Source organism: Porites lutea, chromosome 14 (genome assembly GCF_958299795.1).
Source record: "Porites lutea chromosome 14, jaPorLute2.1, whole genome shotgun sequence".
Lineage (NCBI taxonomy): Eukaryota > Metazoa > Cnidaria > Anthozoa > Scleractinia > Poritidae > Porites > Porites lutea.
The window spans coordinates 3,357,436-3,378,691 of NC_133214.1; the positions used below are offsets into that span (position 1 = coordinate 3,357,436).

The window sequence follows — 21,256 nt, forward strand, 5'->3', positions numbered from 1 at the left end:
GATTGTAACAGCCAAATTTGTTAAAGGATGAAAAAACTAGCCTTTATGAGAGCCGAACGTTTGATATTCACAGGCGATTGAATGCAAATTAAAGCGAGATCTAGAGCGAGCACGTATAAGGAACTGATATGACATGCAATACGGAGAGTTATATACCTGGATGTTGCTTTTACCAATTCTTGTTTCCATGTTAACGCTTGCCAAGGTGATAAGTAGTGAGAGTCAGATACGATCTGCGGCTCAGCACTCTGTTCTGATTGTCCGGCCATTGAATTCGCTACGCTTAAATTCACCCGAAGTAATATTGAATTTTCCTCTTTAGCACAACTCGAAGTGTCTCATAATGAAAGCGGGAAGCAATAACACTAAATGACGTTTTGTTTGCCAATAAATAAAAAGAGAAACTAACTAACTAACAATGCAGGCGGGTTTTGTAGGCGGTGCCATGTCTGTTTCGTTGACTTTGTTAAAGACTCTCTTGGAAGGGGCAGGTTTTATTGGTTTAAAGGAGAATTCATTTAAGAGCATTCTTATAGTTCCTCAAGTACAGTTTTCTTAATAGCTCATTTTGGATTATATCAAAGAAATACAGTGTGAAAAGGTTCAAATCTCAAAATAGGGAAACAACACCATTCAAGATTTAAATTTTGAATTGTTTAAAATGCTTGACTGAGTATGTTGACTTATTAGACAGAGCGTGTCTGTAGTTTGTGTCCCGGATTCTAGTTACAGTGAAACCCCGCCTTAAGGTTCAGGGCGGAAAAACGTTCTGCGCAAGCTTCTGCGCATCCCTTATCGCAGGCTCAAGGCGGGCTTTTCTGTGTGTTGACTGTGTTTGTTTCAGGTTTGTTTGTTGCTGGAGTTCTGAGTGAAATGCACGAGGGTCCACGAGGTGCGAACGTTTGCTCCCTGTAAAGCATTTTTATTTGACATGTTTGCTTTTTTTTCGTCGCTTGAAAATTACTTTGGATTCAGAACAACCAATGTTAAAGGAAAAATGGATCATTCCGTCAGTCTGAGGTGGAATAAAAGGTTTTGAACATTTTTAAAGAGGCGAGTAATTTTTCTAATTGTGCATCCGATTAATTTATGAGTTGATTTCTCCGGGTTGAATTAAAACCCGCTTGTATTCTGTTATTAGTAGTTACGGTTACTTTTTTTACACGCCCAGATTTATTACCTTTGCAGAACCAGCTTTATCTTTGTCGTCAGTCAAAGAACCATATTGCTGTTATAACGCATCAGAGTGAACAAACTTGTGCGCTTATTAAACTTTCTCGGAAATAGAAGGCCAGCAAGCTTACTCAGGATCATTTTTCTGTTGCTCAAGTAATAGTAGTCAGAGTTTTTTCATTTTTCATTGCATTGTTTTGTTTTCCAGTGCACTGTAAAAGTTTCTGTTCTTTATAAGAATAACTTTCTGTACGCAAATTGTCTTTTTCACTCGCTGTGAAGTAGAGAACGACAACTGCCGGTAGTGACTTCAAAACAATTGACTCTTTTCCCGTAAACAATTGCTGCAGCTGGATTTGACTGAGGCGAGCAAAACAAACCCTTATGTGCAATTTTCTGTATTTTCTAATGATCGGCTGAGCTTAATTTGCTTAAACGAAGACCCTCGCATGGACCAGTTAAGCTTTTTGAAAATAGCTAAATGGTGAATCATGGCTTGGCTGCCAAGTTGCAACTGATCTTTTGCTTTTAAGATCTTTAGGTGGTTGTTTTCGTACAGAAAATTCATTTCTTCATTGTCAGCAAGTTTTTGAAATAATGTAACTTTAACTTTGTTTGAACGAAATCCTACTTGAGCGTAGGTTTTTGACAAATGTTATGCGTGTTCAACTTGACAACACAAAGCAAAATTTATATATCTGCGCGAAACGAGCAAGTTTAAAAAACTATAGTTGCTTTGAAACCGATTTTTGGGAAGATTTTATTAGATTAAGATTGACCTTTTTTCTGCCCACATAAAGGCAACGCAATAACTTCTACATTGAGGATTTTGTTTATATTTTAGTGATCTGCGAAACTACGAGTGTCCGATCGAGCGAGGGTTTTAAAATATCAGCTCGAGTGCGACAAAGTTCAGTGACTTCAAACACATTGTGGGCAAGCGTTAATTTTTTTGGGCAAATCACTGTCCAAAGATATGTTGTTTTTGTGTCCACAGTGGAGCTCCGGACCTTATATATCCAGGAACTTCCTTATATGAGCACATTTTGTGAATGCATCTCGAAAAAAATCGGACCTACGCATGCACATTTCCAGTACAACGCAAGGAAATCAGTGTCGTTAAAGTCCGTTTTACTATGAGGTATTCTTCGAGAAAATTTACTAACGACAAGGTTATAACCACAGCTTGCAACTTTTGAAGACAAATTGCCTGTTCTTTCCAGGTTATGAGTGGAAACATTTTATTTTTAAGCAATAAAATATTTGAAATCCCGCCATTTTTTCAAACCCGGCCAGGGGATCTGGGCGAAAAAGTTCGCGCATGCTCATTACGTTTTTCCGCCCTGAAGCCTTAAGGCCACCTGGTTATTACGGCCACTTTTTTTGGCCGCCTGGCCAAAACCGCCACAGATGTTTTGTAAAACAGCCGTCGTTAATACGGCCAAATTTTTTTTGGCCCATTGGTGACGGTATTAACGGGATTTCACTGTAATATATTTTAAAAACAGACAATTTTCAAACTTTCAGGAAATGGAAAAAGTTTACTTCAAACTTAGAAAATGCCCAGACTCTAGACAACAGGCGTTTTATCTCAATTACTGCGAAAGAAATTCAAAATTAACCCTTTCATCGTTTCGATTATTGAGGCACGGTGTCATTTCACTCAAGATAGAAATTTCACAGACTCAAACTATGCACTACAACTAAAAACATTTGCTAAGAATTCAACTTAATTTGTTTTCTTTTGTGTTAAATGTTTACTTTCACGAAAAAAGCGTGTTCTTCTGTTATCAAATCTACATCTTTTCATCATCATGATAATTAAAGACCCCTCATTAAATTCTTCCTTTTTCTAAAGACAACAGGGAAGAACTTGGATAATAAAGCCATATAATTCTCGAAATGCTGTTTAGTCTCTTTTAATTTACATACGATATCATGATTCTTGTCATAACCTTTCATCCGTCACAATACGGGTCATAGAAAAAGACTTTTTTTTAAAGTTCATGGCCGACAGTTATTTAATTGTGAACGACAGTATAGGGTACGAGTAATCAGTTCTACCTAATTAATTTCTAAGGTAAGAAAGGTATCTTGAATACTCCAACTGTTAAGCTATGTTGCTTATTTTGGAGTAAGATTTATCCCGAGGAACCGTGCTATGGTAAGTATTAATCGTAACTTGGAAAAAATTCGTACTATTTTTTCTATTTTTCCCTCTGTGTCTTAGCTTTCCGACTGTGATTAACCTTTATTCAAAGAAAACATCCACTGATTTATCGACATATTCAGCGATGATTTTAGTGCTTTTTCGTGGCATAGCAACACGAAGCCAGTTCAAGACAGTTTTCTGAATTCAATAGCTTTATTCTTACCTTGACAAAAATGATGAACCAATCGCTGTTTCATCTGGCTTCACATAAACTATCCCACTTCGGTCACTAGTATCCATAGTAACGCCCATTTGCAAGCGCTGTTTGTCCGCCCGTCGACTTAACTGGTCAGCGTTTGGCCCCACCATATACCCGGGAATGTTATAGTAAGCGAGGAATTGGGATTCTTCCAGAGTATTCACCATGGCAACAGCTTCTCTTTTGAGCTGGGTTAGATCGGTGCAGCAGACTTCACACTGATCGTTTTTCCATGACTTCATCTGAGTTTCTGGAATGCGAATTTGATCGAAGATCCTTGCCGCGAGGGATCCCTGTGGGAAAAAAGGCCACGAATGTTAGGAAAAAAACGTCACTTTGGCAAAAGGCAGTGTGACGAAATAAGCTGTTCGTCCCCACTTGAAGATAATACTTGTGACAACAAAGATTTCAACAACAACAACGACAACGATAATAATTATTATAATAATAATAATCTATTTACCCTCAAAAGTATTAATGGCACAAAGCTAGTGGACTGAAAAATGTTAGACAAACAAAAGCTTCAAATAAACTTTACAGAGTTAAGAAACCCTACAGTCAGTAGCCAACACACTTGATCAAAATTGTGTAAATTAATACGAGAGAAGGGATAAGGGGGGAAGGGTTGGGGAAACGTAGGAAATCTAATGCTCGAGGCACCCGTTCCAGCAGCCTTTACGTATCACTTTCCCCCCTATGAACATTACTGTAACAGCGACCCTGGATACCGGAAAACATAACGCAAAAATATATGACGGTAACATTCTACGTGATTTGAAAATGACACCGCGAACTGCTCAGGTGAGCAGAATAAAAGAGATGACTCATCGTCTATTTCTGAAGCGGAATCGAACTATCACAACAGGGGTGCTATGTTTGCGTAAAATTCCTTTCATTTAAATGCAAACCTAAAAGCCTCACTATCCTAGCGCGCAATTTAATTGCGACGGAAGAGGACCGCTACAGAAACAAAAGTTTGCGCATCAGAATCAATGTTACTGCCTTGAACAAAATGTGACTTAGGAAAAAAAAAATCAGTGAAATGTGTTCTCGTGTAATCTAGCACCAACTACCATAGCATTAAATCCAAGTACGTACCAATGCAAATCGAGTATATTTGCGTATTTAAAGCTCTCTTCACTAACATTGCTTATTGACCTTATTTTCCTGCATGCTAGCCCTTGCAATTTCGCATGTCATTTTTCAGTGAAAAGTTGACATACTTGCAAACGAAGTAACAAGCAAGTTTACGTTATCAGTGACAACGTGAAGCTTGTTTATGTACTGTAAGCTGTCCTCCTTTATTTTAGACGATAATATGGACTTAAAAGTAGGTGCAATTACTAACGAAGCATGGAATCCACTTTCGCCTTTGCAAAAACAATATCGAGTACCTTGTACGTGAGTAATTCAAGCTGTCCTCGTTTATTTTCGCTTAAAACATCGCGTGACAAATTAAAATAAGTTGGCTTAAACTGAACGAAGTCGATAGTAAGCCTCAAGCAAGCATTACTAATAGCCGGAAATAAGTGATACAGCACGCGAGGGAAAATACGGTCCTTTGTTAAGCACTTGTACATTCCTAGAGAAGAAAATTGAGCTTAATTCTTAAGCTCGTCTGCAATCCCCGTTAAAACAATTCGAGGAGATGATAAGATTGTGAGTTCTCACGAAAAAGACCTCCCACACTTTCCTCGTACATTGTCACGTAGCCTTAAAATAAGGTGTGACTTTTTTAAAACCTAACTTTCGCAGAAGATATGAGGCTTATTGCAAGCAGGTTTAGACAATTAGATTGATACTCGTTGTTTTTTGGGCTAAGTTAACAGTTGGAAATAGTGGGTGAGGGTGCAACATGGCAGAACAAGGCTGGAATGTTTGCACAATAAAGAACCAGTCAATGCTTGTCAAGGAATACAAAAGAGAGAAATGCCAAAACGTTATATTCATTTGAAATTAAAAACAAAATTTCAAGTTGACAATTTTAATTTCTAGAACGATGTGAAACCGGGACCACCAAAAGATAACGAAATATGGTACCCTTCTTCTTCAACAAATATATTAAAATGAATAATTTTTAACCATTCTTAGTATGCAAAACCAGCTACTTTCCCTAAAAAAGAAATGAAATGAAAATTTAGCCCGAACTTACTTAAAAACTGACTAGCTACAATCTGGAATGCAAGGGGATTTCGTAAAGAGGTATAAAACAGGAGATTTTTTTTTCTACAATTTTTTACCTCTTTTTTAAGTCGCCTACTGTGTCTTGAACTTGCAAGAGAAGATGCTCCCTCATCCTGTACCTCTTGATTCACAGTCATGACTAATGTTGATAAAAATGCTGTGTATTTTGTTTATATTTCTTTGACCTAGCACCCCTTTTGACACGCACGAAAAGTTTAAACACGCAACGTTTGCATGCCCCATTAACCATCAAAAGCCTGAGTCACTTTATTCGAGTATTGATGTCACTAAAATTAATCATGTCATTTTTAAACCCAGTGACAAGTTGTCAGGAATTGCTTCGCTCAATTAACGGCAAACCGAGCAGAAAAGGTTCAAAAATTGCTTAATTTAACACCCGCTAAGTTTCCCCAAGATGCTTTTTAACTCAGGTATATGTTTTTAAATAGTTTGGGTCTCTATGTATAGGAAGTACGATATTGTGGGAGGTTTCAACTCCACCCCATATAATTGTATAGTTATCGAGACATCTACATGTGACGTACATAGTAAAATTTCCCTTTATGTTTAAGAATGGAAACAATTCCCCTGAAGGATGTTTATAGCAAATTCGTTCGTGCAAATGATATGTTTGAATAGAAACCAACTGTATTTGCTGAAGAATTCACGGCTTTTTTTCAACCTTCTTCCGTCTAAAAATAATTTCCAGGTTTAGTTTTTTTCTCCGCCACTAGCAGCTTCACACAACTTTAGCACAACTTTAGTCTTACACAACTTTTTTAAACTTAGAAACTTTTATTTATATATTCTATTTACCGTTTTACGTAATAATGTTTAGCTGACTGCGTGCTGCCCCATCACCAATGATAATTATTTTTCTTCGTCTTCTTTAACTAAAAAAACAGAGCGAGTGTGTTTTCCATTCAAATTAACAACCTATCCTATTGTTTGGAAACAATGAACTATACTTACAAGATTTCACGTTGGGAAACCGCCGTCAAAGCTAATTTTAAGATTCTATAGCAGTATTTCCGTTCCTATTTACAAAATAATAATTCTCCCAGTACGATCCACTGTGGTAACTGGATTAAAGGCAATATAATATAAACTCATGAATAACCGACTTACGGCAAATTAATCATCGAGCTCTTATGCTGTGTTCACACCAAGTTGTTTGAGTTTGTAAGCGAGTTTAAGTGCTTAAATTTTCGGTCCACATGTGAACGGGATGAGCGATCATCGTATGATCAGTATACAGGTTGGATAACTTAACGTTGATGGATCTCCAGTAGACATTATTATTGCCTGGATCGCTGTAAACATTTTGGTCCTGGTACGTTTACAAGTTTAACGAACTCGCGTGGAACCAACTATAACCTTTCCATTTTAATTGGCCCAAAATTCCAGAGAAACAAATACAGGAGGCCAATGTCAATTTCTACGATAATGAAAATCTGCTCCATAATTAGCAATCTGCATCTAATTTATCCTCCTATGTCACTGATAAACTAGGTATTAAATTAAGCTAAAAAACCTTTTTTCTTTTCTTTTATTCTTTTACAGGATTATAAGACTATTACAAAAATACGATCACCACAGAGGTAATGTAAGTTCTAGACCTTCGCATAAGATATTCTCATAATCATTATAGTGAGAAACGTGTTGTTACTGGTGTGGAGAAAATGCATGTCGATAAAATGGCTATAACGAGTGCTGTTGGTTCTGTAGTCTGAGACAAACCTTACAATCTCCTACAAAGACTGTGTTGTGCAACATAGCTATCTTATACAGAGAAAATAAAAGTATCCCGGAAACTGCATTTGAGTGGTACCGAGGCACTCAAAGCCAAAAAGTTAAAGTCACGAACCCTGGATAGGGATGGAACTGTCGAGTATTACCTTGGCTTCAGGCTAACTGGTTGTGGTTTCGGTGACTGTTATTTGATTAGTCCGCAGTACGACCAAAGACCTATCTTGTGAAAGAGAACAATCGTTTTCCTTTCTTACCAGGTATAAACGTATGCACGCGAACAAGGCAGCTAAGCACCGAGTGTATGTACAAACAACAACTTAAGCGTCCTTGTAACATAAGCACGTTTAACCGCTATTTATGCCAAAAACGAATTAAACGCTTGGTCTCGTTATTATTTTAATTTAATCAGGGGAGGAGCATTGATACGAAAACACTTGATGAACACAAAAACCTTTCACGACCTACTTACGGCAGTGTTAATAACGCACACGAAAGAATAAAGCAATCAGAAACTGTTGTGTTGTCAAGAAACAACGAGAAAACAACGTTTATAGCCTGGGGGAGCAATTAAAAAAGTTCATTTGTCGCGACCAATCACGGGAATTTCGAAAACGGTCTTGAGTCGGGTAAAATTAGTTCGTTGTTTTGTAAATAGCTCGTGGTAATTGACGCGACGTTTAAGCATGCTTCAGAACGAGACAGCAATGAATTAAAACCATTTCCAAATAGTACTTCATCATTAGATGCTAGTGCTTAAGTAAAGGTTTCACTTCAAAAGTCACCAAATTATGGACACACACGCAATCCTTACTTTTGAATTCGTGGACGAAGGTGACCAGTCCAATAAAAGCTACTACGTGGTACTTTCCTGTGGCACTGATTATTATGCTGTACTAGGTAGTTCTAATTTGGGAGTCTGTGAGTGACTATTCAAAGGAAACCTCTCCAGCAATTTTTTTTTCCTAATTCAAGCGTGAAAAGGTTAAGACCCCAGACTTTAAGGAGGTAAGTGGTTTAGGACAGGGGACAAAACGTACAATGTGATTACACAAAATTAATGCCTCTCTCCGTAAGCTCTCCAAGCAGACCTCAGGCAATTCTGTTAAACTGCGTATTTGGAAATAACACTCGTATTAACTCTACCTATAGGGAGTTAATATATTTGCACAAACCGAACTCGTCGCTGACAATTCATTAGAGACAATTAGAAAGCCTTCACAAGGAAATTTGATGGTGAGATTCCCTGACATTCTACAAACTTGGACTAAATCCTAGTTAAGTATCTAATGCCTTCTATCTTCCTCTTTCGAGGAGGCAACCACTTGTTTCTAAGATACTTACCAACAGTCCAATAATCTAAGTGAACTTTCAAAGTGCTGCTTCAAAAATCTTGGCGGTGGGTCAAATGCAGTCACTTTATCTCACTGTAATGTTTTAAACACTAATTTTAACTCGGGATTGCTGGAACACAACTACTGCTTACTGCGATTAACCTCTTAAGACAGTGAAAACTACTGCTTTTAAAAGTAAAACCAAAGGTTAGCTACAATGAATCAGCGACGGCGAATGACTCACTGTACAGCACCAGTAGTCCATTGTATCAATTATGGTCCACCCCTGAACCACCCGTAACCGCCCATGCAGATCCACGTCCCTTGCAGCACTTGTGACGTCATCAGTTTTAACGGTCAAGGACAACTTTGTAATCTAACTTGTGCTGGAGGAAGAGATCTTCAAAATCATGTCAGAATGAGCACGATGACGACAAGGAAGCCGGAGAAAAGGGCGAAAAACATATAAAATTGACCCGAAAATTCCGACGAAATCTTCTTTCACTGCCCGCCTGCACTTTCTTCATCTAACCCTACGATCCTGACATCTTTTCCGAAAACCTTTTTTCACCAAAATGAGGGCTAGTGAATGTCCAGAAAAAGAAAAAAAAGGGTGGGAGAGAAACGCCAACGAAGAAGGAAGGAAAGAAAGCGAAAAGTAAAAATCAACATCGGTTGTGTCACTTTAAAACCCATGCCCGAACTTCGGAAGCCGATAGTATTTTGCATCTGGAATGGAAGGCTGCGAAGCGCACGACCTGTAAACGGGTTTTGGTAAGTTCTAGCTCCTTATAGTAAGATAGTGACCAGAAAACGATGCGACTAGCTTCAAAACGCGTTTTTCAGCGAAATTCCCAGGGGGCCAATAGGTTAAAGCGCAGCTGAAAGCGGTTATTAATTAAAAGATTGAGGGCTGAACCTGAGAAATTAGTTTTCGCGTTACTTATCATTGTGATTGGCTAAAAATCTCGCGCCTATTTTTTCTTAATCAAACAGAAGCTATGGTTGGAAACATCAGTGACTTGTACCTTGGGGTACTCCCTTTTATAAGCCATATAGGTATATGTAGGCTCGATTTCCGCGTCTCCCGGGTCCGGTCTTTGATCCTCCCCGGGGGATGAGTGCGGGCTCATTTTCCCGAACAGCGGCTGGTAATCGAGCCTAAGGTATATGCAGCCCCACAGGATATGGTTTTTGCGCCGTTTTGCTCTGAAAACGGGTACAGATTTTGACCATTCTGGTTTGGAATCGGGTATGGTTTTCGAGGGAACTACGAGTGTGTATGAACGTATTTGTCGTTTGAATTCCAAATGAATCAGAAAGAAAGAGTACTATGCGAATTCTTTTGATTGAGCTCGTCTAAAAATAGCCTGCGTAGCAAGCGTTTCCGTGCGGTTTAGGAGCAAAGAACGGGGAACGAGAGTCAAAAAGTGGGGAGGGGGTGGGGAAGAAAGGAAGTTTCCTTCCTTCCCCTCCCCCTTCCCCTCTTTCATTTTGGCGCTCTTTTCATTTCTCGCGCGGCCAAAGCCGAGAATTCCGCTCCTCGGTCTTTCTTTGCTCCGAAACCAAACGGAAACGCTTGCGACGCAGGCTAGTCTAAAAATGATGACTTAATTTCTACCTATACAAGGTTTGAAAACGGGTTTGGATTTAAGAGGCTGGGTCTGAAAACGGGTGTAGAAATTGACATTTTTTAAGTCTGAAATACGGTCAGGGTTTAGAGAACCGGGAGGCACACCTCCACCAAAAATTCCCGGGAATACCCCCCGGAACTTGTTAACGTTCTCCTTACGCGTCCCTCTACTGTGTCGGTGAGGAGTCTTTCAGATTTCGTTATTGTATCAGACAAACACAGGAAGAGTTTAATTTGCTGACAAGACAAAACATCGACAATGCTTTAGCTCTCTGGCCAAAAGATGACTATCAGTCTCTCAACGCAACGCAGACCCGGAAAAGCAAAAAAGAGGGGATGTCGCTCAAATTATAGACTGCATCATATCTAAGAATCTCATTCAACTGCTCATTTACCTCTGGGTCGACTGAATCGACCAACATCTCTGGAATGGTGCACAAATGATGGCCTTCCATCACCAATTACCACAGTCTTTGTCGAGGTCTTGTACGAGGATATTTTGTCTGTAAATCTTATACTTATAATCTGAGTGTCTGATCGAGACGGATTAGCAACCTATTACACGCTTCTTCCAAATCACGTATCTCCAGTACAAAGGAAACTCGCGTTCACAGCATATCATTATCATTTACGAGAATCTATAATTAACAGATCTGAGAGAGTTTAAAATGAATAGTTATTCTTTGTCATGTAAAGTGAACTATTCAGATTAAACAAAGGACAAATTTTTATAAAATTGAACAAGAATTTCAACTTACAAATACCTGCCAATCTACCGTAAAAGTCGGCACCTTTTATCACTTCGGGTATTCAATTTACGTGTACATTTTAATGTCTTGAAAGACACGGAGACAAAAAAAATCCAAAATTTGGTTTTGCAACTATAGGAATAACCAAGAATAGCAACGGTTTCAGTATTATAACTACCAAACGAAATTAAGTTGACAGTAGCAGTTGCGAAAACAAGTTATAGTAACAACTGTAGAATATCTCTTTGATGATGAATTTTGCAGAAAATAACTCTATTCAGAAATGAAGAAAATTCTGAAATTGAAATTGTTGTTCGCCTAACGAATTTGCTTTTAACAACAGCATAAATAAATAATAACTTGAAGAGTTGCATTCCACATCTCTAAAATTGCTTGCTGTTCGATTCGCTGAATTTAAATAGACTTGTCACTCTGAAAGCCTAGATTAAGCTCGCGTGAAAATGTTTCAATTTTATTCTTTTTAGTATAAATATATCATAAAAATATTTTCGAAGTCAGACACATAACATGATTTTTAAAGGAAGAAATGAAGTTTACCCAGCGTTAAACTTTGTTTATTTTTCCAAATGAATAATACGAACGTAAATATAGATGATTATCTAAACCTTCGAGGGATTAACCGACATAATAACTGATAACAGTACTTTAAACACGTGGCGTGCTGACTGCTTCATACGCCCACCATTTGTAAGATCGATTACCTAATTAATTAATGCAAACTGCGTTCATAAGTAAGGTCAGTGAGATTCTAGAGCCAAAGCAAATTAAAAACAGAAATACGTTCCTTTTGGGACAAAGTACTTAAAGAGAATACATGAAATAAGCAGAGTTATGGACTCTTGTTAGAGGAATAAAAACGAGAACATGATAGAAAAAGGGCCTAAGTTGTATTTTTGTACAATTCGAAAAAAAAATAGAAACAACCACACGAAAGTGTTGCTTTAAAAGATACTTCAATCGAATGGTCACGCTTTATAAGATTTCTTCCACACGGCAAACTCTGAAGGATGGCAGCTAAACATAACTTTTCACTATGGGTAGCTCGGACTTCGAGCGAAGGAGTTATTTTTGATTTTTAAGACACCTAGGAATAACTTAAGCTTTTTTCTCCCTACGTTTTTAATGAACTTTTCTGAAGAACGGAAAGGGCTAGAAAATTTTGCGCTAATTTGTTTCTCGCCAAAAAGGTAATCTTCAAGTATTATTTCGCATAGTTTTAGGGATGTTTAGCGTGTCGAGACTTCAATTGAAATGTCATGAGAAACAACAGAAGGTTTAGGGAGAAACACAAAGAACAGGAAAATGAAAAACGTCAGGGATGATTTCTAATTAACAGCAATTAGTCTGATGGAATAAAAAGCTATTAAGTGATTGAATTTATTGAATAATAAAGTGAATTATACCAATGAGATAGGTGTGTACCTTTGTCACCGTGAAATAAGTTACGTATTGACTTAGGCTGTCTCTAAACCAAGATAAACAATGAAAGTTCTTTTCGATCACATGGAATAAGTTGTAGTTATCTGTTTTATTAACATATTGTGTGTTTAGAACTTCAGATGTAAGCAACGGAACGAAGAAGCGGCGCTTTAGTAAACCACACCTGTTAAAAAACGATAAAAAGAGAGGTCAAAATGTCAGTTTTTGCGGTTCGACCGATCACGATATTGCTTTCTGTTCCATTTTCGATAGAACAATCATTTCTCTACGAGAATGTCAGTGATTTCGAATAACTCTGGTCAGGTTTTGATTTTATGCACCTGTCTTCACCAAACGCTAGATAATATTGCAAGAACTATGTTTCTGCTGATCAAACTCAATTCAACCATAACTCTGGAAAAATTACTCCGGAAAGCCTCAAATCTTCATACAAAGAAACCGCAAATTAGGTTTTACTGTGACTCAGGAAAACCCTGTATCTGGGACGAATGACTGTATTATCAAAACACTTAATCTTTAACTATAGGAGGTCTTTATGGGTAACTATAGCCGAAGACTTGTGACGCCTGCATTGTCTAGCTGCAACACAAACATGGTGAGATGGTTAGCGTTCACAAAGAACCTGAAATATGCCCAACATGCACTTTTCCATTCAGATATGGGTTATTATCTTGACCGGGCCGACAATACGGCGCCGATATCCAGCAACGCCGTTTTTGTCTATAATATGATAATATATCGAGACCGATCTATACATGTGGCGATGTACAATAACTATAAAGCACTACGCATTTTAACCTGCGTTAGAAAGCCTAAACATTTGCTTAGAAGACGCTTAAGTCAGCAAAAATAAACCTGTTTTCTCAAGAAATGATCTGCCAAAAACTCGTTTCAGTTGTCTTTTGTACCTTAATTTTGGGCACGGTCGACGCCGAAATTGTCGCCAAAAAGGAAGTTATAACTTTTGATATAAGTAATGTCCTACTGCGTTTGAATGCTCCGAACATGTCTACATTGTAAATAACGACTGGGAAGTTCCGAAGCAACGTTAAGTGAGCGGAATATGTAATTCTGTTTTCTCACGCAACGAGTTAGCTCTCCATTTTCCCTTGTATTTGAGCACAGAGAAGGAGACAAGAAAACAAACGAAATAAAGCCGAGAACGAAAATGCAATTGATTTCTGGGAAGTTCCTTCTGTAAAGACAAACATAGTAGTCGAAGAAAACTGCGCGCGAAAACTTGATTAATATGTACATTTTTACTCAGGAAACCGAAAAAATGAACTACTTGCTTGATGTATTTGAAGTATACTTCCTTGAAAGTTTCAACTATAGACTAAGGAAATCGATATCACCTATTGATGTATTTTATAGACTCTCGCCGGCTCCTATTTAAGCGAAGCTAAAAGACACTCATCGATTTTGTTCATGTGCCACTGTGAATTCCCCTTCCAGACCTAGAAAAATCAGAATTTACAGTACTTCACTCAAGTTTTTTTTTTAAATCCTTAACAACACATCATCTATCATTCTAAGACATGTGCTTTGACAGTTGAAGCCATTCGAACCAGTGTTTAAAGGGCAATGAATTGAAGGCTGAGGGTGCTAATTTGATTTAAGTTTGAGTACAATGGTTTTGTACACTAAATGCAGGCAAAGTCAGTTTTATGTAATTCACCGGGCGTAATGATATTCAGTTATTAGCCATATCTCTTAAATTTAAAGTCGTCGCATTTTATAGCCTTCCTATTCTTTTTTGCTGAGTTCAAGCTTAAGATTAATTGATCAGCATAGGTAAAATTTTTCAGCGTTTCAATGCATGCAAATACGAACTAGTGGAAATGGATGTCATTTGAACATTGCTCAATGAGCATACAGTTAAGAGAACTAAACCAACCTGCGATATCCCACACTTAGTGGCGTTAGATAAATCTTCGTACAGCCCGCGTTGCCGCCAGTTATTTTGATCAAATAACGGCAAACTGCCACCAAAATCTCGCCAGTTTTCCAAGCTATGACTTTTTCGTGAGGATCCGCGGTTTAACGACATGTCGATCGTGTTACTGCTTCGTCCTACGCGCAGAGTAGAACAGTGGTTAGACTCGCGCGATTTTTCTTATAACGCTAACGATTTCTCTTAATGATAATCCAATTCGTATTGTCCGCGCCTGTTCACCAATAACATTGAAGCAATTTGCGCGCGCGAATAGCACGTGTCATAGGCCGGCTCGTGCCAAGTGCCTTTTTAAAACACACTCTGCGGTGAACGTTAGTAATTTTAGCGCGATGTTTACAACTTTAAAAGAAAATATTTTAAGTGAATCCAATAGTTATTATGCAGAACAAAGAATATTTTAAGGTGTTCAAAGGGGAGAGACCCGCCTTCTGGTTAATGTTTTGTTCAAAGTGATAACACCCGGATAATAACACGAAAAGAAATTCGGTGATCTTCTTGTGAGATAATCACTACAAGCTTTTTAAGGCTAATTTATATATAATAAGGCAGTCCTTTTGTTTAAAGCTTTTACCTTTCAATAAAAGTTTGCAAAGCTGGTCATGAATCAAGGGTAATTTTCTACAAATCCAAGTATTCAGATCTGAAGAAAGCCTCGAAATTTTATTAGATAATTATCACCCCGTAAAATGGGTGAAAGAAACAATTAGGTGCAAGTCCATTAGCGACACACATAGGACGATGAAATTGGTTTCATTCAAAACGCTGGAAAATAAGAAAGAAAGGACGCACATATTGTTCAATTGCTTGCTATGTAAAAAAAAAAGCGTAAACAAGGAGCACACGAAAAGAAACTAGGCTGAAAATTGCATATGGATTTCATTAGCTATCTAACCATCTATTCATCTTTTCTAAATAGCAAAAAGGAAACCAATGGATAAATTATCTTCGGGAATAAACGCACAAGCACGTGCGCTTTGATGGAAGTCAAACCAAGGTTTCTTTCCATATTCGGTTGCTTTGAACTGAAATGAACTCTTTACAAAGCAATACGCAGTGTAAATGAAATGTCGTCGCTATGTACTTTGTTTAAAGAACTTTGACAGACTCTAATGAAAATTAAAGGCTGGACCGGAACCTCGAAGGAATACGCTTTGAAATTTTCCTCAATCGAAGTAATAAGATATCACTTTCTTTAGGCGCTTAGCTCCGAAAATAATAGTCGCAAATTGTTTTACCCCGTAATTTCCAGCAATTATTTCCTGTTTTTAATGTTTCTAAGAAAACGGAAGAACAATATTTTGCTGTTATTCATATGGGAAAAAAGACCTTAACTGAGTGTCCCAGGCACTATTTAAGTGTACATTTCAGTAACTATGTCGTATATATAAACTTTGCACAATATCGTATGCTTGACTAACTACACGCACTTAACAGAGCTAAAAAAAACGTGTAAACTATATCGAGAGACTGATATTTCCACTTGCCATTCATTCAAATTGTCTTTTTAAGATGGTTGTCTGTTCAATATCTGTTAAACAAACATTTTCTGTAATCTGGATATGAATATTGTAAATAGCTTTGGCAGATAATGAAACCATTACAAACTTTAAAAATTGCACGACTCAGTTTTTAATTACTCAGTACTTTAGGCGGCGAGCGCGTACATATCAGCTGTTTTCAGCTGCTGAAAAAGCAAAATTGGATGATAGAGTTTCACGGTTAAACCACCGCTTTCTGTCTACGAAAGACAAAAACTGCATTTCAAAATGAATTGCCAAAACTTTGCAAATTAAAGGAAGATGTTTCCTCGTTGAAAAAACTCTCAGCGACCAGTCAAGGTTTTTTGTCATGCATACAATAAAAAATTACTCAAGACTTCCGATAGAGCCGACGTATATAAATTGACGACGAATCTTTTGTTTTAAATCACTTTATTTTCCCAGGCGGAATCTTTGTGTATGAAAACGAATGTTGGTTAGCTAACGTCTAGTTGTCAATGACGGCGCCCCCAGTGCAACCGCCATTTTTAGCCCATAGTATAGTGGACTACAAAAGCCTGACTGTATATTGCTAAGGTGTTGATACAACACAGCGCGAAGCAAATATCTTAGACAAAAAAGCTTTATTGCGAAGTTAACTTAGTGTTGTCTGCTCAAAGATTAAACACAATTTTGTTTTATATAAAAATTCAGCTATTCTCTCGTAACTGACTCGAAATGACATGAAATCAGAGAATGTGGAGCGGTAGACATTTTTTACACAAAAAGCTTGACAGAGACGGCTCGTTAATTTTCGAACGAAAACTCGACGAAAAAGATCCAAAATGTCATTTGGAAAAATACTGAAAGTAAAATGGTACCATGACAAGGTATAGATGAAGAAGTTTCATCAGTGAAATCACAATTCTTCAACCTGCTGGAGAATGTTTAGTTCAAATTATCGGCAGATTTAGAAAGAGGGTAAAATTTTCAGTCTTTGACTCTGGGGTTAGTTTGAATACCGTAAAATTCCGCAAATAAGCCCCTCCATGTAAAATTACTTCCAACTATAAGGCTAGCCCAATCGATTTTGAAACGCAAATTTCCCTCTGTAGATAAGCCCCTCCAAAAATAAGCCCCTCCAAAAGGGCCTTTGAAAAATATACGGGGCTTATTTTCGGAATTTTACGGTATTTTTGAGGTTCAAGAGAAAATCCAGGGTTTGAGAAATCAGGATCGATTCTCGGCTTCCGTAGTCACACTGTAGAATTATTTGTTCGGATTCAAAAGTTACATTACTACAGCACTATTGTCCTAAAAGAACGTGAGGGTTTTTTTCTTTTAAATGTGAACTTCAGAGAAATCCAAAAATGTGCAGTACTATACCAGCTCAGTGCAGCATAACCGCACAATATACACTCTGTAACGCTTGCTCAGACTTGCAAACTACAAAGGGAAGTCATAACAACCTTGAACACCAGCCCAAATTTTCACAAACCTACGGCCTAGGACCATTACAACAGCAAAATCTTCATGTCTATCTGGTTTAAAACGGGTTTAAACACCACACGAAACGAGAAATACAAATACAGGCGTGTAAGTACCTTCAAAAAGTGTCGCAACTTTAATCGTAAAATGCCCCTAAAACATTGAGAAAATAATGAGAGCAATAAAAAACTGGTTTTTCCTGTATATTACGTAACTATTGAGACTGGATATAAAACTAATGGACTGACTGAAAAACGTCAACATCATCAGCATCGGACCACTTGATTTGAAGAAGAACTTTTCTAGAACCAGTTTCTTAGAAGTAGTTAAACAAATGCGAATGGTACCTTTTTGGCCTAACTAAACTATCCTAAACTATCATTTCACTGTTACATAGGAAAATGACTGTAGACTATAACATTGTTTCCATCACAAATTCCTAACCTTCATTCGCCACCGGAAAGTAATGATTTTAAATAATTGGTATCAATATCAAGCTATCACATTTTAACGGAAATTTTAAGAGTTTTTTGTTTGAAGAATATGTCAAAAATGCAGAGCTAAACATCCTTGTGGAATTATCCCAGCGAGATAGAATTTAAAATAAATGGCTTAATCTGACTTTCAACGGTCGCTAAAAAAACTGTTGGTATTACAACAGTTCAAAACTTGAAAAAAATCCTTGCTTATTAACAGGAGGGGAGGGGGGGGGGGACCGCTTCCTGGTTACTCGGGCCAGAGTTGCTGCTGGCTGCTGGAAAGGGTACGGTCCTTTGGCCACCCGGGGGGGGGGGGGGGAGGAGTACTCAACAAAGTTTTATACGGGGAGGCTCCGCCCCAGGGTCCGCCCCCTTACCCTTTTATATACCATTTTTGACAGAGAAGGTACCTCTTTCGTACACCTTCTATTGACAAATGGTACCCCTTTCACACACCTAGTTTAGATCTTTGAATCCCCTTTGACTGCTGTAAACGCACCGTCTTTTAAATATGAATAAATCACAAAATCCTTCTATAACCTTTTTACTTCATTTTACAGGCTTAAATGACAGATCTCCCTACCCTTTCATATACTTCAACAAGTGAAAACGTTACCCTTTCATACACCTGAAGGCTGAAAAGTTACCCCTTTCGGGCGGAGCCTTCCCACATAGGCCATTATAGGGTGTACCTCCAACTCCGGGCTTTCAGCATAGCTCTCTGTCTAGAATAGCGGGCATGACTTGTTATGAAAGGCGGTACAATCGGTGCACAATCCTTTCATTGTCTTCATTGGTTCACACATTGTGACGGAGTAAATTAATCCGACGTTATTACTGGTCCGTAACATCAAAATGATGGGAATGCTATTGAAAGTTGTTCACCGCGCAGTCAAGCCCACAAAAACATAACAGGCAAAAGAGTCTAACGTCAGGATTCATAACCATTCCGATCTATTATAACGGACAGGGTATAACATTTTCCGCAAACTTGCCCTCAGTACTGAGGAATAAGTTAGGTCTCATTTCGTAAAGAAACACTAGTTATAGATCGTGCATTTTGTGCGCTGTCCTAGACAAGGTTCAAAACAGAGGTTATTTTAGCTATTTTCCTATAAACCGTCGGTGTTTAATTTTTTTTTGTCCTAAGTTAGCCATTCGTTTAGACGTCTTCGGCGGCGTCCCTGTGCCAAAAATGGGTCAGGTCGTTGACCCCCGGAATATATTTGGTTAGTCGTGAAAAAGAGTTATTGTTATTGATCTTTTAGAGATAGACGAAGAGGAGTTTATTTAATGGTAATAAACTCAGCAAGTGTAAATTCGTAATTCTAGGACGGACCATACAGAGTTTAACTACAACATTCATAATATGGGTAAATTTCTTGTACAATTACAAAGAACGTTCCTGTTTTTCGTATATGGCCTGCATCCATTCTGCACCATCCATAACTACAAAGAAAGGCCGCCCACCTTCACAAACAGCGATAAAAACACGGATTCCTGTGCAAGTCCTGCTGCTAATACGAAGGTTGTTCACTTCCTTATCTCGTTAAGTTAAACGCGGTATAAACCAAATTGTTCACATTAGCAATGACACCGACAAAAACCTCATGAGGGGTTGTTGGAAACGACGAAAACCTCAGTTTAAGTGAGAAAAATGAATTACAGTACTGTACTTTCCAATTCAGTCTTCACATTGAAGATACGTCGTTTTAGTCAGTCAGGAAATTGTAAAAGTAAACAATATTTTTAATACACTTTTCAACCATCGATACCGTAAAATCTGTCACTTTACGGTAAGTTTTATTATACCCACGCTGATATCAATTTCAAATGGTCAGGCCGTAGTATCTCTAGTACTCTCCGGCTCCATCAAGAGCATAAATAAACAAACAAAGGAAAAAGGTATTTACAAAGCACGTATTTAGCCAGTGTCTTACTTGAAAAGAAAATTTTTTTGGTAAGAGATGACTGCTGTCAAAGCAATGTAAACTTCTCTGAACCATTTGGGGTTTCCTGAACGGGGAGGGACTATTTTGTGGCGAAATAGTCAACGCGATTGAAATTTTTTGCCCAATGGGTCGATAATTGCAATTATCAAGGTACTGAAATAATTAAGCGTCCTTCAAGAAAAAAGTGTATTCGACCAGGTTGTTCTCACCTCATTGAAAAAACTAACAACCGAATATAGTCGGCAAACATATTATGAAAATGAAAGACTCTTCCAAGTCTTATTGAATGACCGCTAAAAAAGAGTTGATTGAAGTTTTCCTACTCCCGGTGAGGCTAGATTTCTTCAACAAACATACATATTAACCTACCGTGTTTTTGTTCTTTCGTTGGCTCTGTAAAGCACCTTGAATTTCTGGCAAGATCAGCCGCATAACTTGCCGTTTCAGCTCTACCAGGCGATTGTTGCATTTTTCACAACAGATTCCCAGTTCTCGTGTCATTTCGGCTTGCTTCGCTGGCGTTCGTGAGCTTCGACTGGCTGCCAACGCTCGCATCTCGCTCATCTGAAAATTAAAACAAGCAGTATGTAACGATTGCTTCGAGATAAAGAGGTAAATAAAAACTTACGCTCTTTCAAACATTTGCCTCAGAGGAAATGACCGATTTGCAAGACAAGGTTTTAGTATAAAGGTTGCACCTTTTCTAAAACCAAGCTTTTTAGCATCGTGAAATAGAAGGGTGACCTCTTAATAAATCTCCTTGTAATCCATTTTCAAATGATCTCGTTCAGAATGACTTGTTCAAAAAAATTTAGCCCCTGTGTGTAACTCTAAATGGCTTAAAAACACAACTATTCAGTCCGTAATCAGATTGTTGGTCTTTCTCGAGTGCATTCAACAGGATAAATGGGTAATTCGAGTAGCGATACTTCAATGGATCTTTTCCAATGCATTTCGCATGTCTCCGTAATCAAAATGTGATGAAAGGCCATGAATATAGTCCAGATGTTGTGGGTTTGACTTCCTATGGGGATAGAGGTCGCAGGAGACGAGTCACGAAATAATAAAAACAAACTTCATGCGATGAAAAAAACATAAAAAATCCACAGGACTCCGCTCGAGTCTTAGGGGTTTTCCAAGCTCATTACAAGAACCTGAATTCGTTAAAATGTAATTTAAAACGAATGATTTTCCTGTGGGGATTTGCG

The 21,256-nt window shown here is 38.0% G+C and overlaps 1 protein-coding gene across 1 annotated transcript in view; it reads right to left on the minus strand.

Moving 5' to 3' along the window:
- The window catches only part of LOC140924218 (uncharacterized), a 36,898-nt gene extending 15,967 nt beyond the window's left edge, over positions 1 to 20,931 (minus strand). The window contains exons 1-3 of the mRNA XM_073374254.1: positions 20,747 to 20,931; positions 20,418 to 20,612; positions 3,549 to 3,877 (exon numbers count right to left, since the gene is read on the minus strand). Coding sequence (XP_073230355.1) covers positions 3,549 to 3,877; positions 20,418 to 20,612; positions 20,747 to 20,773 — 551 coding nt within the window. The 5' untranslated portion in view covers positions 20,774 to 20,931. The remainder of the gene's footprint in view (positions 1 to 3,548; positions 3,878 to 20,417; positions 20,613 to 20,746) is intronic.
- Positions 20,932 to 21,256: the final 325 nt, after the last annotated feature.